Source organism: Aethalodelphis obliquidens, unplaced genomic scaffold (genome assembly GCF_003676395.1).
Source record: "Aethalodelphis obliquidens isolate GAN/ISIS:26980383/991018 unplaced genomic scaffold, ASM367639v1 scaffold57, whole genome shotgun sequence".
NCBI lineage: Eukaryota > Metazoa > Chordata > Mammalia > Artiodactyla > Delphinidae > Aethalodelphis > Aethalodelphis obliquidens.
Window position 1 is genome coordinate 6049965 of NW_020838001.1, and position 26809 is coordinate 6076773.

General features: G+C 51.1%; 1 protein-coding gene across 9 annotated transcripts in view; it reads right to left on the reverse strand.

The window, feature by feature from the left end:
• Positions 1-25037, reverse strand: part of TFAP2C (transcription factor AP-2 gamma) — a 169948-nt gene extending 144911 nt beyond the window's left edge. The window contains exons 1-7 of one of the 9 annotated variants that reach the window (XM_027086927.1): positions 24331-24619; positions 18649-19134; positions 18494-18545; positions 17056-17272; positions 16346-16464; positions 14236-14380; positions 11374-12912 (exon numbers count right to left, since the gene is read on the reverse strand). In XM_027086927.1, coding sequence (XP_026942728.1) covers positions 12627-12912; positions 14236-14380; positions 16346-16464; positions 17056-17272; positions 18494-18545; positions 18649-19134; positions 24331-24531 — 1506 coding nt within the window. In that variant the 5' untranslated portion in view covers positions 24532-24619 and the 3' untranslated portion in view covers positions 11374-12626. Of the gene's footprint in view, positions 1-11373; positions 12913-14235; positions 14381-16345; positions 16465-17055; positions 17273-18493; positions 18546-18648; positions 19135-19356; positions 20214-20330; positions 20551-20715; positions 23674-24330 lie in introns of those variants that run through there. The other 8 variants (XM_027086932.1, XM_027086930.1, XM_027086931.1 and 5 more) reach the window with 8 other exon arrangements.
• Positions 25038-26809: the final 1772 nt, after the last annotated feature.

The window sequence follows — 26809 nt, forward strand, 5'->3', positions numbered from 1 at the left end:
AGGCAGCCGGGACCCCATCTCAGCCAGGGGACTCGAGGCCACCACCCTCAGCCTCACTTACTGCACAGATAAAGATAGTATCTCCCTGGAGGGTTATTTGGAAGATTGAAAAGAAATAATGGATGTAAAACTTTTGGCCTAGACCCTGCTGCATAATAAGTGATAAATAAACAATACTTGTTATTATTGTAATTCTTTCAAATAACTTCAAGGGCATCAAAGGAATTTACCATTTAAACAAATTTTGTTTTTCCAAATCAGTGGTTTAGCCAATGACCTCTAAGGTTCCTTCCACTGTTGACAGTCAATAAAGTTCTAATGAGCCCCACCCTTGGGCTCGCCCCACCTCCACCTTCTCTGAACTGTAAGCTTGAGGAATTTTTAATTCTGAGCAAACAAGGCCAGCCGCCCTCAGTGTGCCCATTCCTCTGATTCCTTGTCCTACTGTGACAGGGCATCTGGAGGTGTCCGGCTTCAGAACCAGTATGAAATTCATCCTGAGCTGGACATCCACTGGAGCTCCAAGACCGGCCACCTCCAGGGGAGGGTCGGCCGCAGGGGTCCCAGCTAAAAGAAGCCGAGGGCAGCTTCCACGGGTTTTCCTTCCCTGTGACTGACTTTCTGGGTCTTACTTGCACAAAAGTCGTAATATTGAGTCTTCTCGCATCTCAGTAAATGTTGCTGAGGCCCAGTCCTGGGAGCTTTACATGATCCCTCCCAGCCCTTTAGCCCCAGTGTCACCTCCTCAGTGAGACTCCTTGAACACTCCATGTAAAGCACCGTCCCCACCCCCAGCAGGCCTGTTCATGTAGACTGCAGGGACAAAACTCTGGTTCCGGGAATCTGCAAATAAATACCCATGTGAAATGGCCTGTGAACAGGTGTGCTCCCCGCTGCCTTGCTTATATCCACTGGAGACTGGAAACACCCTAAACCGCATCAGAACAGGAAGAATTACCTGAGCATCACCCACAAAGGGACATCTTGCAAAACAAGGCAGCTCTGTATGAACTGGTAAGGAACCATCAACGTGATAAACCAAGTGAAAAGAGCGAGGTACCAGACTGTGTGTACAAAATGCCACCATTGGGGTTAAATAAGAAATACATGTAATTGTGTGTATGTGTCTAAAATATCTCCTTATGCACACCTAATTGGCAATGAGATTTGTTTCCAGACAGGAAGACAGGGGTGGGAGGGAAATGCACTCACCTCTGTACACCATTTGCATTTCCTCCTGTGGGCCCCAGTTTATACTAATAATAGTAATCATAGTAATAGTAATAAGGGCCCCCGTGGCTGGCCCGTCTTGGAGCTCTGGTGGATGTCCAATCGTAAGAGCAGAGAGCTTGTCTCTATTTGATCTGCTGTTGTAGCCCCAGCCCAACGCTTGCTTCCCCCTCCTCCCGCCATCATAGGGACTCAATAAATATTTGCTGAAGGGGCTTCCCTGGTGGCACAGTGGTTAAGAATCCGCCTGCCAATGCAGGAGACAAGGTTCGAGCCCTGGTCCTGGAAGATCCCACATGCTGCAGAGCAGCTAAACCCTTGCGCCACAACTACTGAGCCTGCACTCTAGAGCCCGCGAGCCACAACTACTGACCCCACGTGCCACAACTACTGAAGCCCGTGCCTAGAGGCTGTGCTCCACAACAAGAGAAGCCACCACAATGAGAAGCCCGCTCACCACAATGAAGAGTAGCCCCCTGCTTGCCGCAACTAGAGAAAGCCCTCATGCAGCAACAAAGACCCAATGCAGCCAGAAATTAATTAATTAAATTAAAAAATTTTTTTCTGTTGTGAAAGCTCCTGAGGCAGCGACATTTCCACTGGATCCCCATCCTTTCACCACGCAGAGGACTCCAAGTCGGAAGTTACATGTGCCTGTGGTGGATGGACTGATGTCTGGAACCGTGGGCTCCACAAGGCAGGGCCCAGGGCAGCTTTAGCACTTTATATACCCAGGGACTAGCATGGTGGATGGATGGATGGATGGATGGATGGCTAGATGGATGGGAGAATACCTCAACTGTCTTGAAGTGAGATTCACTTCAGCAATTTCTGAAATTTTGGTATAAATGGATTTATTCATTTATTCTATAGATAGTTGTTGGATGCAATACTCACAGCCAGTTCCCACACAGTATGATAAGAAGTGTGATGGGAACTGAGAGGACACCTAAGCCAGCCCAGGACTGGGAAGCCTTCAGGAGGAGGTGATGCCCAAGGTGGGAGCTGGGGCTGAGAAGGAGTGAGTAGGCGAGAGCACAGGAGGTAGAGGAAAAGGTTCCAGGTAGAAAGGCGAGCCATGAGAAGGGCAGCGGTGATGGCAAACTGAGCCCTGAAGCCTGAGGCAACCCGGAGCTGGACACTGGGCAGGGACCCTGAGCTTGTTGGCAGGAGCTCCACCCTCCCCCGCTCTGCAAAGGGTGGAAGGGGCCAGCCTACCATGGAGGCACAGAGTGGGGCTTCTTGCCTTCCCCTCTTTCCTCCTTCCTTCCCTCTGCCTTTCCTTCCTTCCTTCCTTCCTTTCATTCCTGCTCGCCCCCCTCCTTTCTCTCTTCCTCTTATTCTTTTGCTCTCTTTTTTGACCAGAGATTGTTCCATTCCACCTGTTTCAAAAGAGCTGAAAACTGGGAATTCCCTAGCAGTCCAGTGGTTAAGACTCCGAACTTTCACTGCAGGGGGCGTGGGTTCAATCCCTGGTGGAGGAACTAAGGTCCCGCATGCCCTGCGGCCAAAAGAAAAGATTAAAAGCTTAAAAACTAACTTTTTTTGAGCACTTACTACATACCAGGCACTGAGCCAAGCACTTTGCATGAGGTAGAACGTTTATCCTTTCAGATATTTTTATCTTCTATTTATGGGCCCTTCCTTAAAGACTCGGAAACTAAGGCATAGAGGGTCCTTCCCAGGAACCACCCCTTGGCCGGCCTGCCTGCAGGACAGGCTGCTGCTTCCCAAGACCAGACGCTGGAGTCAGAGCTCCAGTCTGGGCTGCCCATCCACCAAGTGACGAACCTCCCGCAGGCAACTCACGGCTTGGAGCCTCAGTTTCCCCATCTGTAAAATGGGAGCTGTAATACATACATCCTACAGTTGTCGGGAAGAGTAAATTAGTTTAATATGAAAAGGGTCTAAAACAGTGGCTGCCACGTACTGAGTGCTCAATAATGTAATATCTTACCATCTGGGGACAGGACAGCACTGGGTCAGAAGTGCCGCCCCCGGACGCAGCCAGGCCTGCTCTGGAAGCCGGCTCTGCGGCTTACTGGCTGTAAGAACTTCAGCAACTTCCTTACCTTTGTCTGAGCCTCTGGTGCCTCATCTGCAAAATGGGCTAAAATAGGGTTGTTAGGGAATTAAATAACATGGTGCAGGTGTGTTTTCTGTAGGTTCTTTGTGTTACAGCAAGCATCAGATTTTATTTATGTATTTATTTATTTATTTATAAATGGTTATTCTGCATTTTCTTTTTTTCTTCCTTTTTTTTCTCTTTTGGCTGCGCCACACGCTTGCAGGATCGTAGTTCCCCGAACAGGGATCGAACCTGGGCCCTCAAGCACTGAAAGTGTGGAGTCCTAACCACTGGACTGCCAGGGAATTCCCCAGATGTTATTTTTTCAGTGCTTTTACTAAACCTAGGGTTTGTATTTTATTTTATTTTATTTGTTAGGTTTGTAAGCAGGTTTTGTTGGTTTTCACCACATTCAAGTTAAAACATTCAAGCTGGACAAAATGACATAGAGTGGAAGATCCATCTCCCGGCCACCCCAGGCCCTCAGCCTCGGTCTCAGCCTCCAAGCCCCCCGCCCAGGGCAGCCTCTTCGTGGGCCCTCATCTGTCCTCCCAAGGATATTCTAAGAGTGTAGCGGCATGTGATGTGTATTACTTTTGTCAACAATAAAAATGGAATTGTTTGTGACACCTAAATTCATTCTGTCGTCAGCTAGAACGAGTTCGCAACAATGGATAGGGAAAACAACAATTAAAACGGAACAGCTGAGAAAATTCTTTCTGAAGATTTTCCTAAATGGTTGGTGCCTGCCAGCACTGGATTTTTTCTGTCTTGTGGGAAAAAGAATATGTATGGATGTTAGTGGGGGAACAATCAAAGTCTCTGCTCACAGAAAATCAGTATTCCTGGCCAAAGAGAAAAAGTAATGGGGAATGCGGGTGGAGGGGCAGCCTCCTACCGTCCCTCACCTGTGCTCCAGAAAATTGCTTCAGGTGAGAAACTGCGCTGATTCCAAAGTTAGGAAACAGGTTAAAAAAAATTTTTTTTAATAAATTTATTTATTTTTGGCTGCGTTGGGTCTTCATTGCTGTGCGCAGGCTTTTTCTAGTTGCTGCGAGCGGGGGCTACTCTTTGTTGTGGTGCACGGGCTCTAGGCGCGTGGGCTTCATTAGTTGTGGCACGCAGGCTCAGTAGTTGCGGCTCGCAGGCTCTAGAGCGCAGGCTCAGTAGTTGTGGCGCACGGGCTTAGTTGCTCCACGGCATGTGGGATCTTCCTGGACCAGGGCTCGAACCCACGTCCCCTGCATTGGCAGGCGGATTCTCAACCACTGCGTCACCAGGGAAGCCTGGAATCGTCTATTTAAAAGCTAAGATTCCGTCTCTTCCTTGCTTCAAATCAAATTGCAATTGGAATTAAATTCAAACCCCTTAATGCGGCCGCCAAGCCCCATGAGTTGACTCCTGCTTCCCTGTCACACCTCCCCGCTCCTCTTATTCCATGCTGCTGCCCTGGCCCTCTCCCCATCCCTGAGCTCCTTTCCACCTGGGGCCTCTGTGGCTGGCCCACTCCCATCATTCAAGGCTCAGTTAAAATGTCCCCTCTTTCAGGAAGCCTTCCCTGACCACCCCAGCTAAGGGACTGCCCACCACCTCTTTCAGCACCTCCTCTCTGTCCCTAGTCCCCGTCTTATTTGCATCGTGGCACTTAGCGTCCTCAAAACTTCTCTCCTTAGTTGTGTGTCGGATCCACGTCTGGCTCCCATACTGAGGAGTAAGCTCTGGGGTGGGGGGGTTTCATCTGTCTTGGACGCTTGTCTGCTACTCCACTACCGAGAAGACTGGCTGACTTGAAACAGGTGCTTTCTGGCTGTTTATTGATGAAATGAATCAATGACTGCTTAGGAGATAAGTCCCAGAGTTGAAAACCTTAGCATCTGTAGGATCAACTCACCAAACTGTTATCAATTTGGTCTTGTAAAAGGTTATGTAAGTTCTAAGAGTTTTCTGTAAGATGATGGGTTCCAACTTGTCATCAAGTTTGAGGCAGAGGACAGGGGGTCTCTGCAGGCTGGAGCCGACCCCAGTGCATCAGAAACAGCAGCTATTGTAGAAAAGATGTTGGTGATGACACCAAACTCAGGGCAGAGGCTAGCAGGGGTGCACAGGGCATTAGCAGCTAAGTACGAGCTAGGCAAGCTCCTAGCTCAAATGTCAGTTGCATTTTCCTGGGTCACTTTTGAATGACAGTTTTGGCACGGGAAAAGTTCATGATACCAGCAGCTGCTGTTTACCGAGCAGGCACCAGGCAGGATGCTGTACCCTGTGGTACATCATCATCTTATTCATCTTCCCAACATCCTCACGGGAGGGCAACTAAGATGCCAGTTTTGAGGTGAGGCAAAGGAGGCTCAGAGAAGTGAAGGACCGTGCCTAAGGCCACACAGCAGGAAGTGGCTGAGTCTGACCCCAATCAGGCCGATCTGCCTTGGGAACAGGGCGCTCAACCTCAGCCATGTCCCAAACCTGGACCAGATTCTTTGATTCCAAAGTGAAAGTTGACTCACATCAACCCCACCTCGGCTGGGAGTGAGAACAGGAAGAGGCCAACTCCCAGTATCCAAGAATGATGTCAAAATCCCCAACATAACAAGACAGATTTCAGACCCTGAAAAAGGGCAGCAGGTAGAAAGAGGCACTGCCTACTCAATCCTAATACACATCTTCCCTAAGAAGAACACTCCCCCGCCATGTGTGCTGGCGTAGCTCAGAACAGAGGATGAAACACCTTCTGGCGGGTCATTCTGGCTGCCTATGTAGCCCTGAGGCATGAAGTGTCTCCAGGGAAGGGCTGTTTGCAGGGACCACCCCAGAAACGCCACTCTCACCCAGCTCGGCCCCAGGATTCAACATATTTTATGGAACAAATACCCTGTGCTGGGCATCGGGCTAGTCAGTGCGCGGTGAGACTCTGGAGGGCAAGATGGACCTGGTGCCTGCCATCGTGCACTTAAGAGTCCACTGGAGAAGCCAGACAGTTGAACCATAATGTGTCCCAAGGGCTCCGTGATCACCGTGTGCATCTAAGATTCTAAGAGCCGGAGCACATCACCTGGAGAAGGTGCTGAGGACACAAGAGCATCCAGAAGGGATGTGACTCAGCAAAACGTTAGAGCTAGAAGATCCTGGAAGGCAGTGGTTCCTCAACTCAGCTCACCATCAAGATCGCCAGGAGAAGTTTGTTTTTAGTAAAATAGATTCCTAGACCCTAAGCCCAGAGTTTCTGATTCAGTAGGTCAAAGGCAACAGAAGGACCTCAATATCTGATCCTTCCAAGGACCTCTGATGACCTGCCAAGTTTAGCAGCCATTGCTCTCAGGGGTCAATATTGGGATACCCAGAGGTACCCAGTGAAATGAAACAAGTAGAAGGAAGTGAAAGGGACCTCTCAGAGTTGTTTTTTTTTTTTTTTTTCCTCTCAGAGTTTTGAATTTGCTTTGGACAGGGATGTTGGGGTGACTTCTCCCCAAGATGATGAAAGATCAGGTCACTGGCTAATGCAGTTGCCACCAGGCGACAGCACCATGCATCAACGTAGCTGTTAAGAAGGTACAAGCAGGAAAACGATGCTTCATTTAACACTGAAGAGTCTCCATGATGTTAACTGGACCTGGCCCAGTGGTTAGACCACGGAGGTGGATTTCTCATTCTTTGTGCAGATATGATATGCATGTTTAGAAAAGAACCCACAGAACGATCAATGGGAAGAAAAGAGCACAGGAAAAAGAATTTAACAATTGTATTCATTTCCTAGAGCTGCCATAACAGAGTGCCACAAACTGGGCAACTTAAAACAGCTGAAACTTATTGTTTCACACATCTGGAGGGTAGACATCCAAGTCAAGGTGTCAGCAGGGCCACGCTCCCTCTGAAATCTGTAGGGGAGAATCCTTCCCGCCTCTTCCATCTTCGGGAGGTGGCCAGCAACCCAGCAACCCTCGTGGCTGCATCCCTCCAATCTCGGCCTCTGACCTCACGTGGCCTTCTCCCCTCGTGTGTCTGTGCCTCTTCTCTTTTTGTAAGGACACAAGTCATATGGGATTAAGGCCCACTGGACTCCAGCATGACCTCATCTTAATTACAAGCCTATTTCCAAATAAGGTCACAACTGAGGTATAGGGGTTAGGACTAGGGCATACCTTTTGGGGAGATACAATTCAACCCCTAACACCCATGAAGTCCCTAAAGCCTTCTAATCTCAGTAAGGGCCAGATGCCAGGGTATCCTCTTCAACCCATCCAACTCCCATACTCTCACCTGTGAGGATCATTCCTTAAGAGTAAGATGTTTCCTTGGAAAATGTTGGGAAGCCTCAAGGAACACTCGATGTGTCATGAAAAAGAAAAAAAAAAAACAAAAACCCAAGTGGTCTAGTGGTTGGGACTCTGCACTCTCACCGCAAAGGGCCCAAGGGCCTGGGTTCAATCCCTGGTTGGGAACCAAAACCAACAAGCTTCAGGGGGCGACCGAAGGGGGGGAAAAAAAAAAAAAACCCACTGAGATTTGACCTTGTAAACATTCTTAACAAAGCTCTTCCCGAAGAGGTCCCTGGAGTTATGCCTTTCAACTCCTCTCAGTTTCCACGCTTTTCTTCTACCCATCTCCCGCATCGAAATGTTATCCAAACGAGGCAGGGAAATTAGTGTTTATGATGGTGCGAAAAGTAACTGAGCATTCCATGAAACTATGGACTCCAACGTAATAGTAATTTTCAAAATTCACGAGGTCAGGTTTGTTTCTGCAGATTATGTTGTGTTGCTAGCGGACAAAGGCTAGGTACACCCTGCATGAGTGGACCTTGGGCATAACGCCAGCCTGGGTTGGCAAAACCAGGAAGGAGTCGGGTTTTGATGGCTCCAAGTGTCACCAAGCCTCCCAGCCCGGTGGCCTGCAGATTTCAGAGAAGCAAATGAAGACTGTCAACTGGAAGAGAAATTCAATGTATCTGAGATATAAGAAGGGTAAGTCAACAACGATCAGATCATCAAGTAGCAACAGCTGCCCCAAACCTTTCTTATCTCCAACTAAGGGGAAAAGCCTCACCGCCCACTGAGCTCAGACAGATAGAGAGGCATTGGCCGACGGTCACTGCCATGCCAGGGATCAGAGAAAGCTCCCTCACCTGGAAAACGTGCTTAAACGAACCTCAGACTGTTCTTCCCCTTGCAGCCAAGGGCAGCTACTTCCTGGGTTCTCCACCTGCTGTAAAGGAAGGCAAACTAAACCGCCACTTCATTACCCCAACACACCCCGGGAAAAGGAAAAGACTAGAAGTACAATCGGTCCCTGACTTATGATGGTTTGACTTACATCTCAACTTAACAATGGTGCAAAAATGATATGCATTCAGTAGAAACCATACTTCGAAGTTTGAATTTTGCCCTTTTCCTGGGCTAGTGATGCTAGGCGGTGGCAAATGAGGGTCAGTGACTCACACTCACAACCACTCTGGACCCAGACAACCATTCTGGTTTCCACCTGCCATAGAGCAGTCAACAAATTACATGAGGTATTCAACCCTTTACTATAAAATATGCTTTGTGTTAGATGATTCTGCCCAGCTGTAGGCTAATTTAAGTGTTCTGAGCAGGTTTAAGGTGGGCGAGGCTAAGCTCTAACATTTGATAGGTTAAGTGAATTAAATACATTTTTTTGAAAATGAGGTATAGGGAATTCCCTGGCAGTCTAGTGGTTAGGACTTGGTGCTTTCACTGCCAGGGCCCGGGAACTAAGATTCCACAAGCTGCACAGTGTAGCCAAAAAAAAAAAGAGAAAAAAGGAAATTGAGGTATAGTTGATGTACAATAAATATGCTTTTGACCTAAAGCTATTTTTAACTTAGGATAAGTCTATTGGGATTTAACCCCATCGTCAGTCAAGGAGGACCTGTACCCGAAGTCCTCGGAAGTCACAGCAACCTGTACAGGAATCCACAACAGCTGGTAACCAACACTCACCCCGGGAAACAGGCAGTGGCTCCCGCATCCCCACCACTGCGGGGCCTTAGAAGGAGTTTCTCTGTCTCTCACCCATCCATGACCTTATCCTGTTTTGTGTTTTAACATCCAAATACAGGAACTTCAGGTCTCAGACCTCACCCTGACACTAGGCCCCCAAAGAGAAAAGAATGATGGTTGTTATGAAATCATTTCAAATGAGAAACAGACTAACCGTCCCTCTCCTAACGCACAACTTAAATTGTGTGCACTTGGGAGATAAGACAACCATCACGTGCTATTGAAAACACCCTCTGACCTTCCAGAGAACCTCTAAGTGTCAGGCGAGCACCTCCAAGGTGCCAGGTACCAGGATGGGCAGGTGTCCAGTTTACAGATGCTGAGTCCTGCCGAGTCCCTCTCATACATAAATGTTAGACCGCACGTGCCTTCAGACAATGGTTTTCCTTTGGTGCAACCAGGGAAAAAAAGGGAGCATCTTCATTTCTTCTCCCAGAGGGCAAAGACTTCAGCAGCACCTCGTGTCTTCATAAAAAGCAAGCCCAACCTATCAAAGAGCCAGCCGACAACTACGGCACAGGGTGAAGGGAAAAGGGAGAAAGGAATAGAATTCTTACCAACACAAGACTTGAAACAAAAACACTGGCTCCTGGGAAAAACAGGAGTCCATTGATCTGATGGTCCTGGGAGTTGGAAGCGCTCCGAGGGCAGGAAACCCTTCTCTCACCGAAGGGAAAGCCAAGACAGCCAGTGTTTCGGTGGGGACCTCACGAGGGTGCTTGGTTGTTCTCCACAGCATCAGCTCAGTGTTGGGAAGTAAGACCTGTTATCATGCACTGGACCCAGGAACCCGGTAGCTGTCCTCGGGTGTCCAGTGGGAGCGAGGAAAAAGGAGAGCTGAGCGCTGAGCCAGGCATAAGCCCTGCTTATGACTCACTTCAATCCTGGGTTGATTCCAGAACATTGTCTGCACTACAATTCAGCACAGCTCCTCAAAGCCAGACTCTGGTCCAAAGGCAAGTGAAGATGCCGATAAGAAAACAGTCCTTTTTCCTTCAGCCCTTTGCCCCCATGACTTCCTCTTAACACCCAACGTCTCACGTCTTGATTGAGAAGTAAGCGCCAGTGAGACCTTCTTGCTGCTCTAACGCAAAGCAGTTTTGATCCTGACACACCAGCAGGATAAATCCGACTTAATGGGAACGTTCAGTGGCCAAGAACAGGCCGCCAAGAGCACAGTATCAGGCTGGCAGAGTTTACGTTACTTAACAACATCCAATGCCAACATTAAATCAGGGAATGCTGACCATTTGGTAGAGTTATGAATTAAGGATTATGAGACTGGAGTTGAAGCAATAGCCTTATCCAACGTTCAAGTGCAGCCACTCATGCCAAACTATAAACACATCACTTCCTGGAGGATGTGCCAGGCCACTTCAACTTGAAATCAAGGAGTGTCGGTGTGCACCCAAGATCCTTGCACACATCCAGCAAGTACACAAGCCCCGCTGGTCTCTTCTGCTCCGCAAGTACAGAGACCCAACCTCTGATCTGCCCAGCAGACAAAATGATTAAGATCCCTTGGATCGATGGGCATCATCACGTTCCCAAAGACGGAGCATTTCAATTGACTGAAAACACTCAGAGCACCTACCACACAGCCACTGCTTGCATTTGACTGAATGCCTGCCAAGTCCTCCCAAGGAGGATCTGCCCAAGGATTTACCAACAATCATCTCATTTCCATTCTCAAAATTGTGAGGTGGCAACTTCACCATAAGTACAGTGTTTCTCAACTGAGCAGCCTTACGCAAGAGACAGGATTCCCAAACTATGGATTCCTCTCTTGTTGTCCATCAACCGTCCCTCACGCATCTCCCAACAGCCCTTGCGTTGGGGAAGATGGTACCATACACAGTCGAGAACCGCTGATGAGTGCGAGACGTGGCGCAACAGAGCAGTCTTCCAAGAGAGACAAAAGGAAACTCCAGATTCCCCTCGGCACAGAGATTTCCTGTTCCGTCTCATTAACTAAGCCACAGCCAAAACCCAGAAATCAGCTCTGCCATTCTTCCACTCCTCTTAGAAGATTAAAAAAAACACATCAAGTTACAACCAGACTTTCACAGCTTCTATTGAGAATACTTTCTTTTTATTATACAGGTTTCATATACATAACAATTATTTAGGGAACATTTACAGGCAAGGAGCTCAATTCCAAAACTCCGTTTTCACCCACACACACTGTACTTCACACTCATCTTGGGGGTCAGCCCAACAGGAATAAGACAAAGTTATTGCTTTGTGAACAGAAAGCTTCAATTAAATTAGAGTCTTCCAGAGTCGAGAACAGCACTCAGGATACTCTTGACTCTTAATACCCTGTGTACATATGAATAAAGCCTAAAGATGTGTCTTAGATTACCCCGTCACCTTTAAAAGCTAATATTAAAGTTGAATCCCATTTCTCAAAAAGTCATAAGAAGTGCACCCGTATTTACAGACCCCATTAAATTATGCATAAATAAAATCTGTACACTCAACGCAGCTTCTCAAAATACAGAATTCTCCTCTGGGACTTGGGATGAGAGACAGCAAAAAAAAAATGCTTCATGCCCACCCCTTTTCAAGTTTTCTCGAAACACCAAGATGTGAAATAAATACGCAAAATAAAGCTTCCGTACCTTAAAGGAACATGTCTTTTCAAAGAGTCTCCTCCTATTTGAAGAGTTAACTTTCAAAGTTTTGTTTTGTTTTTTTCTTAAAAAGAAAAACATAAAATCATCAGCAGGCTTTGCTTCTACAAGTTTCGTAAAACCCGAAGGGTCCCTGTGAACAAGGGATTTAAAGTGTGTCAAATACCAACCTATTAACCAGTTCTTAAGCGGACAGAATCCTTGCCTCCCGCGGTATGTAGGATGAGCTGAAGAGGCTACATAAATACTTTTACCGTAACACTGAAAGTTATAGTGGATCTGAATCACATCAATTTGACATCTCAACAGCTATGTGTGTGTGGGTTTTTGTGAGCCCAGGGAATTTATTTAAAAGGTTCCAAAACTTGTAGCACCACTTTCAGAGAAAGGAAGAATGGGGTTCCAAAAACTAAAGTATCAGCTTAATGGGTAAAGAACCAGCACTTGTCACCTCCCGACAGCGCGTCCAGAGCTTAGGAGACACTTCAGCACTCCTTAAGTACTAAGGAATCCAGGAGGGCACGTGAAGATCTGGAAATCCGACGGAGGCCCTTTTCGTGGGAAGGTGGATAACAAACTCTGTCCCCCAGGCAAGCGGGGTTCCCAGTTTGTCCTGGTCGAGACCGGTTTTGGAGTCCTTTTCCTTCCAGACGCTTCGGCCCTTTGTTCACCCCTGTTTTACTTCCTGTGCTTCTCCATCTTTTCCAGGGTTTTGCTAGAATCGGCTGGACTCTGGTCTCCGGGGTTCATGTAGGATTTGTCTATGACCATCAGGGCTTCTTTTATGTAGTTCTGCATGGCAGACACAGCAGCACAGATGGCCTGGCTGCCAAACCCGTGGGTAATCAGGCTGAAATGAGACAAGCAGTTCTGAATGCTGGTCTCCAGGACCGGAGTGGGCCGGTTGTTCCCATTGGGAGTTCGGTCTTGATTGAGAAGGTCTGTGAATTCTTTACACACTTGCCTGTGAAAGACAGTCAACACACACCACTGAGTTCAATCTAGGCCGTGACAGGTAAAGAGCACAAACTAGTGTGGGGATGACACCTAGAGGCAACGAGAATTTGGGGCTGGCCAAGGAAGTACATTTTAAACTGATAGCAATAGGCAGCTGCCGCGCTTAGCACCTATTCTGTGCTGGGCCCTGTACTAAACTCTTTTTATTTATGTTTGGCCGTATTGGGTCTTCGTTGCTGCGCGCGGGCTTTCTTCTAGTTGCGGCGAGCGGGGGCTACTCTTCGTTGTGGTGCGTGGGCCTCTCATCGCGGTGGCTTCTCTTGTTGCGGAGCACGGGCTCTCGGCACGCGGGCTTCAGTAGTTGCGGCACGTGGGCTTCAGTAGTTGTGGCTCTTGGGCTCTAGAGCGCAGGCTCAGTAGCTGTGGCGCACGGGCTTAGTTGCTCCGCGGCACGTGGGATCCTCCTGGGCCAGGGCTCGAACCCGTGTCCCCTGCATTGGCAGGCGGATTCTTGGCCACTGCGCCCCCAGGGAAGCCCTGAACTAAACTCTTTTAAGTACTATCTTATTTAATCCTCACTGCAATTAGAGAAGATAAAAGGATTAATGCCAGAATCAACTGGCCAAGGTCACCAGGACTGGTAAGAGGTGGAGTCAGAATTCCAGCCCAGGAGAGTAAGGGCTAGCTTTACTTGATGCAGACTGGTTCCTTAAACCAATTCTGTCAAGATCCCTGAATTCATCTCCCTGAAACTCACTCTTTCGATACAGGCTGGTTCACTGTGCTCGCTTTTGCCCTATTTCCCACTTGACTAGTTCTGCTTCATTTACCATGATTTTAAAATCCATTTACTCTTGGTTTCTGTGAGAAATCCCTCAGCTGCATTAAGTCGTTTTGAGACATTTCATTTGCCCTCGTCTCCTACACACACAACCCGATCATTACATTTTAAAAATCAAAAACATCTTGTTATCAGGAGGCAGAAGGCGCAGGATCTTGACTGGATGTGATAAAATAAATTGTCCTCAACACATTTTTGTAAGACATGCAAATAAGACAATGAAAGAGTAGCTTAACTAGTTTGAGCTGAAGAACTCAACGGCTCAAAAACACTCATTCTGAGCAATACACTCACTGCTCTAATTCTTTTCAATCCTACAGAAAGTTACTCTAATTTGACTCAGAAAAAGATGCTCCTTGCCATTTCCTCTTGCTCAACACCCTAACTTACTTAAGGAGCCTTTCGTCCTTGAGCACCAGGGACTGTGCTGGCCCCTCAGCTGCAAGGTCAGGGCATCGGGGCATCACATTCTCAAGCCTGGATACTTACTGTGCCGCCAGCAGCATATTCTTCCTAGTTGCCATCTCATTGCGTCCTCCGAGATGAGGTCTGGTTAAATACTCGGCCACGGATTTACTAGGAAATTCTGCTTCACAGACATAGGCAAAGTCCCGAGCCAAATGAACAGCCTCACCTAGAATAATCAGCAATGGCAACAGACTTTAGGGCCACTGTGGTCCCCAAGGCAAACTGTCCCTTCCCTCTTTTTCCAGCGCTATCGGTATTGGTCTAGCAGGCATTTTGCATTCTCAAATGCAATCATACAAGGGGACAACGATCCAGCCAGTAAGCAGAACCTCCTGGGTACTTGCAGTGGGTAGCCTCCCCTAGGGTGAAATCATACAATGTAAGAAAAAAAAAAAAAGTCTGAAAATTTTAACTGTACTTAAACGATGTTAGCCCAGTCCTCTGCCCAAGCTGAGCAGATGCTCCTCTCGCTGCTAAAACAGCATCTAGCATCCGTTGGTAGTGCAGAAGTCGGAAAACTTAGGGGGAGTGAGCATGACTGACAAAGAAGCAAACTGTCACTTTTCTTTATGAAACTGGGACAAAAGTCTTTGACACGGAACTTTGTTTCTAAATGAGAGCGCCCCATTACTGGTGGAGGTAAGTCTCTAGAATGTTGCTTTAAGAAAGAGAAGCAGGAGTGTTTCCTACCGGAAATGTTAGGAGCCCTACCTACCCTCTCGTCTCAGGTATTGGGGGGCACAGAGGGAGGAAAACGAGGGCGAGGGTGTCATTTCCCACCCGAGGCGCTGGGTTCTTTCTGGTTCCAAGATTTGGGGCTGCTAGAGCTTTACAAACCCAGATGGTGGACCTCACCCACCATCCCCACTTCCCTCCCCCGACTCACTAAATCAACATCTGAGAACCATTGTTCAGGCACACGCTTTCTCATTCAAGCACCCCTGCCTGGCCGGTAAGGAAACCTAGGGGAGCCGCATTTATGCTCCACGCACGCGGAATCCACCATTCTCCATGCAGGACAGCTGGTCCCCAACAGCATCGAACAGGCAGCTCCTTTCTCCTTGCCCTGACCTCCAAAGACACTCGTAAAAAGGTAGAGCAGGGCCCTGCCAAGTCTCTTTTAGCAGCGCGGTCGCGCCATTTAGACCAGGGAAAGAAAGTGTTCAAAAGATTGCCTGACTACCAGGAGACCACCCCTCATTGGCTCCCCCGGCCCCCGAGCCGGGGCCCAGCGCCCTGCTGATTGGGCGAGGTGCTGGCGGCCGCTCCAGGCTTACGGATAAGCCCCCTCCGTGTTCATCAACTCATTTTCCTGTGCGCAGTAACAACGAGCTTGTTTTGTTTTGAAAAATAATTATTTCACTTTTCCCTTGCCCACTTTGTAAAAGGCCGTATTGCATTCTTGGCTACTTTCCAGGTTCGGGGCGCAGGTCCATTCAAGAAACTGAAATGTCACATCCTAACTATCTTAGGACTGGGGAGAGGGGCTCATCTGTGGGCCCCATTACTTTTTTTTTTTTGATGGGGAAAATGAACAAAGGAACTGTGAATTGGGCTAGGCTCATTGTATACAAGGGCTTTTCTCTTCACTGACCACAGTCCCAATATTCCACAGCTACAAAGACTAGAAACGGTCCTGCTGCCCACCGGTAACCAGTTTTAAGAAAAGGTGTACCAAATGATCGATTGCATCCTTCAAAAACTGGTTCATCTGATAATGTGGTGTCTTAGGAAAACCCGTTTCTTTTTAACAATGATTTTCTGGGAGACCCAGAACAGAATACTTCAGCAGACACATCGTTAAATGTTAACTTATTTGATTAAATGACTGTGATTCATTGTAATGAACGCATGGCAAAATCGCTTGCATCTCTCTTTTGTGACTAAGAGTTGTTTTTAACCTTTTCTTGTACCTTTTTTTTGCGGGGGGGGGGGGGGGGGTGCCGCACCCTACGGCATGTGGGATCTTAGCTCCCCGATCAGGGGTCGAACCCACGCCCCCTGCATTGGAAGGCGAAGTCTCAACCACTGGATCGCCAGGAAGTCCCTAACCTTTTCTTTAGAGAAATATTAAAGACTCAACACAGCACTAACTAAAAACACCGCAAAACAAAAACACAACTCCACTGACCTTCTACTAAAGATGTCAGGAGGGTGACGTGGGCAGCTTTCCGTCTCCCCGCTGGAAGATTCAACCCAATCTTGTCCAACTTCTCCCGCAAGGATCGGCCACCATTTTTAGATTTGGCTCTGAGCAAAATAATAATAAAATAAAATAAAAAATTCTTTTCTCAAGAAACCACTTTAAAATTCTAAATGCCTAACATGCTGCTTACAAAACAGAGATCTGTCAGAAACAACCTACGTTACGTGGCTCGTAATCAAGTGATACAGGGAATCCTTAATTTATTAGTTAATCCCTGTAAAATTCAATTCAAACATCTTTCTCAGCATCGCCAACATTATTTTTTTTTAATCACAGAACATTGGAAGTTGCACAGAGCAGACAAATTTTCACTTGTAGAAACTGCAGCAGCCCCCAAAAAAACAACTCCCTGGGGGAACCAGACCCATGGAGCTCCTCTACTCTGAATACAGATGCTACCGCTCATACAAGGAATCAAATTCTAACAAAATGAGAATTTGTTAGCGCTGTTTTAACACTTCCTTCTACATCTGGCACGTTCTAAAAGAGAAAACGTGTACTAAAACTCCCTGAGCCAATGAGAATTCAGCGTTAGGTACCAAAGTTCCATAAATGTTAAAACTATCTCCCTGGTCCTTTTCTGTTATTCATCCCCAACCATTCAACCGCCATGCCCAGAACGTGTCCCCATGTACCTTCTGAGGACACCTCCCAGTAATGAAGCATTTAAGCACTCAGGCGGGGACAGTCGCCTCTGGACTTCGGCAACTGTCACTTTGTATTTAGATGTAGAGCTGAGGAGGGACAATCTTCCAGGGACCGAGCAGAAGACCTCGCTGGGATTCATCACAGCCTCCACCAGCTCCTTCTGACAAGGGAGACTCAAGGGGTTCTTCGTCATTGAAATAGGACCTGTGAGTGAAGATCAGAAGTGGCGTTCCCAAGCAAACCACTAACCAAAGCTGAAAGAGCTCTTTGAACAACTGACTGCATGTTGGACTATAAATTGCAAGCAGATTTTTTTAAAGCCATATTCTTCAAAGATAATCGAATCTGAATTTCACAATTTAACACCTTGGGAAGTTAATTAGTCAAGATCCCACGCGTGGAGGGTTTGCATTTTCTGACCACTGTTAAAATCTGTTTCGTTAGAACGTTTGTTTTCAAAAGACTACTTCATAACTAAATAAATGAAGATTTCTTTTTTCCCCCTCACTCAACGAATATCCAAAATCACAGGACATAATCATCTGGCAAAATCTTTCAGTGCAACTGATCACAGTAAATTTTAAAATACAAACACACCTGTTCTAAGTTTACTGGGAAATTCAGTTTATTTTCTGAGGTTTTCTTTCTTTTTTCTTTTTTTCCCCCAAACTCATTTTTCCTCAGTTGATTTCAAACAGTTTAACCTCAAGTAACAGACCATAGCTACATTTCATTTAGGATGACCCCATTTCCCAACAGAGCTAAACTGGGAATCCTGGCAGTACGTAGCTTAATTTCATGAGCCACTCAGTCGCCCAAGTAATCCAATTTTCCAAACCCCCGCCCCCCTCATCCCTGCATAAACCCGACAGATCACCCAGCCTGATGCTTTTAAGGCTGTTTTGTAGACCAAACTGTGTCCCACCTTCTTTTTGCAAGTCAGAATTAAGGCTCCTTACCCCTGTGCATATTTGAAATCAGAAATAAAATCACATCAACCCGTTCAACAATTAAAATTGTCACAGAACCAATCACTCCACTAAGGGTATATGTGGTGACTTGTTTTCCAAATTAAGTCACAGCCTTAACTCACTCTGGGATTCTTTCCTGGAGCAGTGTAAAAACACTCTCGAATTTAAGAAGTAACACCCACCAAGGGAAAACTATGGAGTAACAAATCCGGAGATTGAGGGGCAGCTCCTGAGAGCATCCTTTTCCATTTAGATCTTAAAGAAATGCCCCGTCTTCTCACTCCTAAAACCTATCTGCCTCGAGTCCCTGTCACTCCCTTCCACCACAAATGTCCCAAATCGGATACCAAAAGCCCTACCTCACCAATAAGTTAATAACTTCCCAGTTACCGCTAAGAACCACTGCAGGGTGTGTGATGCCAGAGGAAGAAAAGAACTCGTGCTCACTCCGTACCTTTGCGAATAACCGTCTGATCATGCAGAAGTAGGTGCTGGTCGTCGACATTCTGGGGGAGAAATGACAAAGTTTCCTTTAAGTTCGGGGGAGCCTGGACGGGGTAGGAGAGAGGCAGTGGGGCGAACGGGTCCGGGCAGAGCCGAGGCGCTCACCTGCACCTCCTCCATCTGGTGCGCCATGTCGTGGAGCCCCAGGTTCTCGGCCAGGCCCGCGGCGTCCAGAGCGTGCGAGTGAGGCAGCAGCAGGTCCGAGCGGCGGTAGGCGTCCCTGCGGGCGCTCACGGCGCCGCCGTCCAGCCCGGAGAGGTGGGGCAACAAGCCGGCCGGGCGCGCGTGGTGCGAGGGCAGCCCAGCCCCCTCCTGGCTCTGGCGGCCCGGCCAGGCCTGCTGCTGGCTGCCGGTGGGCGCCGGCTGGTGCAGGGGGTTGATGGCGGCGGCGTACGCTTCTCCCAAATGCGAGTAGGGGTCGGCTGCCTGCGAGTAAGCCAGCTGCTGGTAGGGAGGCGGGAAGTAGGGTGGTGGCTGGTATTCGGCGACTCCAGCATGGGAGAGGGGCGGCGCGGGACTGTAGAGATGCTGCCCGGCGGAGGAGAGGTGAGGCAGGCGCGGGTTCCCATTGCTGCTCGCGTCGTGGCGATCCTGGGGCACAGAAACGGAGACCCGGTTAGTACGAAACCCCGCTACTGCGCACGGCCCGCGGCCACCGCGCTGAGCCTTGTGACCCCCGGGGGCCCACCGCACCAGCCCGGACCGACCCCCGCGGGGCCTGCCCTCGGGCCAAAAGGCCCCGGGGAGCAACGTGCCCTGGGGGTTTCGTTGTCAACCGCTAGTCCGCAGAGGAAGGGGAAACTGGAGAAAGACCTGGAGGAACGTGCCCTCCGGGCCCCGCGGCGAAGGTCTGACGCCCGAGGTATTCTGCGGCTCCAAATCCGAATGCCAGGCCTTGGGCCGGAAGAAGCTGGGGCAGGGGTCCGGGGAGAAAGCCTGCAGGCAGCGCAGAGCGCGGTCGCTCACGAGCCCGCACATGCTGGCGTCGTCGGCCCAAAGTGGGGTAGCGGTGGGCGCGAATAATGCGCGCCGCGCAGGAAGTGCGCCGTTTCCCCGCCCCAGGGACCCTCCCTTCCACGCCCTCAGGACAAAGACCTCCGGGCGAGAGACCCTCCCTAGCGGGGGCAGCCACCCAGCGCCGCCCAAGGGACTCAGGGAGGAGCCCGCCGCAGCCAGGGGTGCGCTCCCTGCTAGCTGTGTCCCGACCAAGTAACGCCGTCCTGCCCAGCCACCGTCAGTCTCCCCATAAGTCGGGCACGGAGAACGAAGGACCCCGAAAATTGGGCAACCTTGCCTGGGCACGTTCCCTCGCCCCACGGCTGTCCGACTTAATTCTCAAAGGACGTGTCGCCATGTGTTCCCGGGGTCACAGGGGTGGCGGGGGACCAGGAGAGCTATGACACCGTCGCCCCCTAGCTGAAGTGCCCGGGCCTGCAAACAGGGGCAGCCCCTCTAGGTCCCGCGGGCGCACGGCTCTCCCGCGTCCCCGCCGCCACCGCTCCCCTCTCCCGGGGCCCAGGCTCACGCCTCGCGCCGCCTGCGTCTTCTTCCTCTTTCCGCTCGCCGCCTCCCTCCCTCCCACTCTCCGAAACTCTAGCTCAACCTGTCCGACTGGCTGGAGCACTCCCGAGCGCTTACGGCCCCATCTGGCCTCAGCGCCCCCCCCCGGCCCCCCCTTCTCTGGAAAGCCAAACTTCGGTTGTTTTCTTGTTTCCCCAAGGAGGTAGCGGGGCAGGTGACAAGCCCGCCTCGGAGGAGACTCCGCAAAGGTGTCGCCAGCAGGTCACCTCGTCTGACTCCTTGGGACGGAGGTTTCGTGCGTAAAAGCCACCTCTAAAAGTTGCAGGCCCAACGCTCTTCCGAGAAATCGGGGAAAAGGGCTGTTTTGCTTCGCAAGAAACCGGCCGGTAAGCTTTGTGGGTGGGATCTGCTACGCTCTTTACAAGCCTCATTCCCGACACTGGATATTTAGGTAAAGGCCCGATTCAGAAAGGGGACCCCGGAGAAACGCACTAGGGAATGTCCGGTAAAGTGGACCCTGTCCCATCGAAGGGCGAGCGGTGGGTGCCTGTTCGCTGCTCCTGCGCCCTCGCCCCCGACCTCGGTCCAGTGGCCCGCGCCTCCGGGACTGTACTCGGGCGGGGCCAGGCTGCGCCCTTGTGCCCAGCTCACCTCGCAGTCCTCTTCATACTTGACATTATCGGTTATTTTCCACAACATGGCGTCCGGCGTCCCCCAAAACAGTCGCCAGTTAAATCCACGTTCCCCCCACCCCCCGAGCGGTAAATCCAAAATTGGGGTCACGGTGGCCAGACGTCTGCCGCTGCCCCCGCCGCGCGCGGGCCTAGCCGTCCCGGTCACTGGACGCGCATCGGCGGCTCCGCGATTGTAGATGGTGCCGCCGCGGGTGTAGAGGCCGCGGCCGGGGACCGGGGAAGCCGCGCCCGCAGTGTGTGTCCAGGCGATAGCCGGGGGATCCGGGCGCCTTAATGAGAAGAAATTATCATAACTCCTCCCCGGGGGCCGGCGCGAAGGCCCCGGCGCCGGGCGGGGCGGCCCCCAGCCAGTCCCAGCCTAGCTCCGCCCCTCATCCTGGCCCGGCGCCGCGCGGAGACCCACGCCTCGGGGGGCTTAGGAGAGGATTCGAATGGGCCGCACCTCGCTGACAGCCGCAAACCTAAGAGGCCAGCGTCCCCCATCACGCCATCCATCAGTCACCCTCACCAAGCACACACCTGAGGTTGGCAGAGCTGGGGACCGGGATCCGAACCCAAGAGCCCCCCCCTCTTTCACCGACAGCGGCTTCCCCCACCCTCCAAAAGACGTCTCAACAGCTGAGATCTCCCTATCTCCTAAAACGTCCCAAACACCCGCTCCAAGGAGATTTAAACTGGAATCAGGCAGCTGGAGTCCCAGTCCCTCCGAGGGACGACGCCCTCCCCCGCACGGCGTGGGCGCAGTGCGCTCGGGGTCCTCCGAGGGGGCGGGGGTGGGAAGGCCTTCTGGGGAGTCGGCCCCAAGCGCCACCGAGCGGGCGGGCCGCTCCACCGGCCCCGAAGTGTCGGACAACGGCGTTTCGCCGCCATCGCCCGAAGCTCCATCTCCAAGGCTGGGCTGCGGCCGGGAGGCGGGTGGGGGGCACCCGCCTACCCTCGCCCGGCCCTGCCCTGCCCGGCGCCGGCTCGGCAGCTTCCTCCGACGGGCCAGGCACTCAAAGCCTCAACTCAACCTTGAAAAGAGGTGCGGGGCTGAATGCAACCCTAGCGTCACAGGCGGGGACGAGGGAAGAGGTGGGGGGAGGAGGAGGGGCCGTGGAGGGACCCCCGCTGGAGAGGTGAGCACCCGGGGTCCGCAGATACAGGCAGAAAACGAAACTTCCTTCCACATAAACGTTGCCTCTCCCCCCAATATGCATTTGCCCCCCAACCTTGAAAGCAAAGCGCAATGCTGAAACATTTTAAAGAAACGAAATCCATTGGCCCAATTATTGTAATTAACCTTTTTTTTTTTTTGCTTCAAGGGGAAAGTCGCTAATTCTCGGCAGCTGAATTTAAACATTCTCAGGCAATCAGAGAAGGAATCTTTCGATTTGATTCCGAATCCGGTTTTGCAATAATCAATACCTATCAGTTTACTGCCCCGGGCCTGTGGAGTGGACGCTGCTCCCAATTCACAGAACGAATGCACCCACTGCTTCCCTACTCCCGCTCGGGTTTGTTTGAACTTTAGCATTTCTTTAAACCGAGATGGGCCTAAAATAAAATAACCAAAATAAAAATAGGCGTCTTCCAAGCGAAAGGTTCTTCCTCGCCCCAGAGAGTAGACAGATTCCAGGTGATATTCCGACCAGTTGTGAGAACAAAACCTGGAGACGAAACCACTGGGGGCTTTTCAGGCTTGTCTGCGGGCTCTGCACTAGGATACGTACAAAGACAGTGCACACACGACCCCTGACACCTAGCTTTCAAGACACCGTGGTGGGGGGACGGGGGGTAAAAGAGAAAACCGCAGAAGCAGCGCTCCTGGTACTCGGGAGTGGGGGCAGGGGGCACCTGCTCAGGGCAGGTATCGGACCCGGTGCGGTAGGCATGCTGGCGCCCTGGGCGTGGAAGATTGGGGTCCCAGGTACTTTCGAGGGAGGCTGCTGAGCCTCTGGGCGCCCCAGACATCCAGACCAGTGACGCAGGAGCTCTCCTCCACGCTGGGCCTTCTAGCCCCGGCTTTGACTCCAAGACCCGGCCGGGGATGCAGCTTGAACAACTTGTCTCGTCCACGCCTGCAACTTTACCGCCGGGCATGTTGGGTCCAGGGCTGGGCAACAAGGCACCAACCCCCCGCCCCAGGTCCTGGCTGCCCTTCCTTTCCTCAGCAGCGCTCGCCAAAGCCACCCGGAGGGACGGAAATCCCTCGCAGCCCCGGGGCCTCTATGGCGGAGGCAAAGGGAGCCGATGGGCCCCGAGGGTTTGCGCACCTCCGTTTAGGGAGCCCCAAGGGCACAGAGGTTTCGGAACCGCTCGGCAAAGGCCATTCATTCCCAAGCCAGCGCCCTGGACCTGGACGCTGCCCCCCTCCAAGGGACACGCGCTCAAGCTAGAGCGCAACTTCTGTGCCCTGGATGGGGAAGGCGGCACAAACGAATCCTCAACCTTCCCGGCCAGGCCGACTCCGCCCAAACACGCACAGCTTCTGCTTCAGGGACGGAACCCAGGCACGCGCGCGCCCTGGTCCGGATGCCGGAAATCTCAGCCCTTCCTTGAGCTCAACTTTTCTGCTCTGAGCCGAGAGCGAGAGCAGAGAGCCGATGGCTCCCACACTCAAGACAGACCTCCCCCAAGGCCCCCACCCCTCGCCGCGCGAAGACGCATGACTGCGTGGCCGCGCCCTTAGGCAGCCACGGCCTGGGAAGGGTGCCCCCTCCGACCCTCCGCGGCTTCGCAGACGCCAAGTGTAAACAGAACGTCGGGATCCCGGGGAGCAGCCTCGCCGCTCGCCTCGCACAATCAAGGGTATGGGGCTGGACGGTTGTCAGCGGCTTCCCTCTGTCGCCCCCTAGGGAGCCTGCACTCAACCCACACGCTTGAAACCCTGGACCCCGGCCCCCAGCCCGCTCGGATGGCGCTAGAAACCAGAGACCGGAGACGACAAGGCGTCTGCGAGGACAGCAGCGCTACAACAGTGCGCCACCTCCAAAGATGCGCGGGCAGCTGCCTCTGGAAACAAGGCTCCCAGACCCGGGCGGCAGGCTTCCGCCGCCTCCACACCCATGGCAAGCCCAGGAAGGCGGCGGGGCGGGTAGAGCTGGACTGGAGCAGGCCTGTGACTCAGCTTCCCGTCCCGGGGAGGGGGCATCCGAGCGGCAGGTGGAGGCTCCGAAGCGCCCTCGCGGGCGCCGTGCACCAAACGAGGTGTCTGTGTCGCCCCGCGGAACAGCTTGGGCTCCGGCTGGGACCGCAGTTAAGAGGCGGGGCCCGGCGAAGCAGAGCCGAAAAGCCGGGGCCTGCAGCAGTCCGGGAGGGCGCCCATTCACGCGCTAGCCCACGCCCTCCCTCGCAGCACCGGCACCCACTGAACGGACACTTGGCGTCCAAGAGCATCCGAACTGTCTAAGCCCACTGAGGTGCACGTCCGGGGCGCCACATGTATTAAATAATTCAGTCACTCCAAAATAGCAGCAATAATATCAAAATAGCAGTTTGTTTTTCCTGATGCTCAAATTAGCGGCTACACACACGCACAGATGCTTCTCGTCTTAGCCCAGGGTCCAGCCCAACTCTTTCTACTGCTCACTTGTAAGCGCTCTGCGCCAGGCCGGGTCCTCAAAGGGGTTTCGCAGCCTTTAGCTCTTCCTTTGCAAGCATCCTCGCAAACCAGAAAACGCGAAGCGTGGAGCTGGGGGAGCCTGTAGGACCCAAGCTTCGGAGAGGCTCTCATTTGCGGAGCGCTCGCCGAGCGCAGCGGTCGTGGTAGAGTCTCTAACTTGACGACCATCGCCCCACTTGTCAGCAGGCGAATTTTCAGTCGTCCAACTACCTCAAAGCCACCAGCCTGCCTGTTCTTCAAGGCCACCTTCCTAGCGGCTCTCGGGCACCTATTAGAGACAAGCCGGCTCTCGCCTCCCTGCCCCGGGGGACCCCCGCCCTCAGAGTGCCTGTCACCTCTCCACCCACTAACATCCCTGGGCCCATCCGGGTGCAGCCTAACCGCTCCGAGCGCAGGCAGGAGGGCCAAGGCGCGAGCCCAGTGTCCCCGGAGGCCTTCGCGGCTCGGCGTCCTAGAACACCAGGCACCTCCAGGCCAGCTAAGCCCGCAGGCCTTCACCTATTTATCTGGTCGCCGCCAGGCGAGGAGGCCCACTGTGGCCAGGCGCCCAGCGGCGCGGACTCGGCTTCCTGCGCCAGAAGTGCGCAGCGTCCAGGGGCCACCGTGCACCCCGCAGCGGCGCCCATCCCACGCAGCGGGCACACACCCCCTCCGGCAGCCAGGCCGCCAGCACCCCTCTCTTTCCCTGCCGGTCCTCGGATCTGTCCTCCACCCAACACCTCTCTTCTCACCTTTAGGAACTGGAAATTCATGTTGCCAGCTCTTCAACCCTCTGTGAGTTGAGGTTTTCAAGAATGGGAGCAACGCAGGAACAGGTCCCCAAGGGCCGCGTCGTGTGCTGTAAAGTGCTCCGAGCGTTTATTTAATTAACGGAAGGGGGATGGGGGGGTACAATTCACAGCCAAAACGGGCTATCGCGATTGGAAGACACACCTGAAGGTCCTGGTTACTCCTCCCCTGCCCTCCTCCCTTTGGAAACTGTAAACGCGCCAATTGAAAAGGGTCTTCCCGGTCTTTTGACTGATCTTTACATCTGTTTATAACCAGCAGTAGGTAGGGCTCCTTCCATCACAAAACTATTTTAAATGTATTCTACGTCTTGCAGGCAGAGGACATTTTAAATGTGTTCTGTCTCCACAGCCAGATCTATTAACATTTCCGTGAATTCCCCGCCCTCATTTCTGGCTTTGATCTGCCTCCAGGCACCTCGCAGGTTTCCAGGTCCAGCTAAAATGGAACCAGGGGCACTGAATTCCTTGGAGGAGAAGGAGGTGGGTGGGTTTGGGGTCTTCCTTAAGTGCCAGAGAGACTTGCTTACACCTTGGTCATCACATGCTCTTTGCCTGAAGGAAAGAGGCAAAGGACCTAGGTGACTTAAAAAAAGAAAGGAAACACACACACACACACACACACACACACACACACAGCTGAGAGCCCAGTAAAATGCAGTCTTAAGGAAGACTGTAAACACAAGAATAAATGCCATTTGTTGACCGTACCACAGGGGACCCACTGTGACCACCCAGGTCACCAGGAGGAGAAATTAGCTTTGTACAGAAGCTGCCCTTCAGTACCTGAGTCCTTGATAGTTTTCATACAGAACCTGCCCAGGCAACCAAACAGCTTCTTTTCCAGAGAGGTGAGTTGAAAACTTACTCAAGATTACTCTACATATGCTTTAGAAGAAAGAAAAAAAGAAATGGCAGGAAAACTGCAGGTTTCAGCCCCACCTACTGGGAAACTCTCCCAGAGATTCTCTGTCCCCAGTAGTCTTCAAAGGTACAGTTTTTAAAAGGCACCAAGAAATTTCTATGACAGAACCATCCATGTAGTGAAATGTACCTTTTTACGTTTCTCAAAAACAAAAAGTGGTGTAAGCACAGCCACAACTTAGTGTAAAGTGGTTTAAAATACACAACTACAGGGAAAATAGCTTAGCTGAAGGTGTAAGGTAGGATTTTGATCATCAATACAGTTCTATTCTAAGATCGAAACATGCTATGCCTTTTGGTCCCACTATAGGAATAGTGAAAAGGACACAGGCCACATTTTGAGGTGTAGCTACACTCAGGCAATAGGATGGGACTTGGGGGGGAGGGTATGGAGAGAAAGGTGATTTTTTTACTTCATTATGGATGGGGTTTTGTTTTCATTTGTGGTGGGGAGGGGTTAAAACTGATGTGTCTTGTGTTAATTATTTTTTAAAATGAACACACTAATCACTGTTAACATCCTGGTTTTATTTCACAATTTAATCCAGAAACAAAGATTTTGTTATTGTTGTTGCTGTTACGTTTCTGGTCTTCTTTTATTGTTGCTGCTCTGATTGCATCTTACTTTTATAATTTTTTTTAAAAGGCAATGACCACTGTTAATGCCTAAATGTATTTATTTGACCTCAGAAACTGAAACATCTTCTACTGCCACAACACATAATTATGAAATA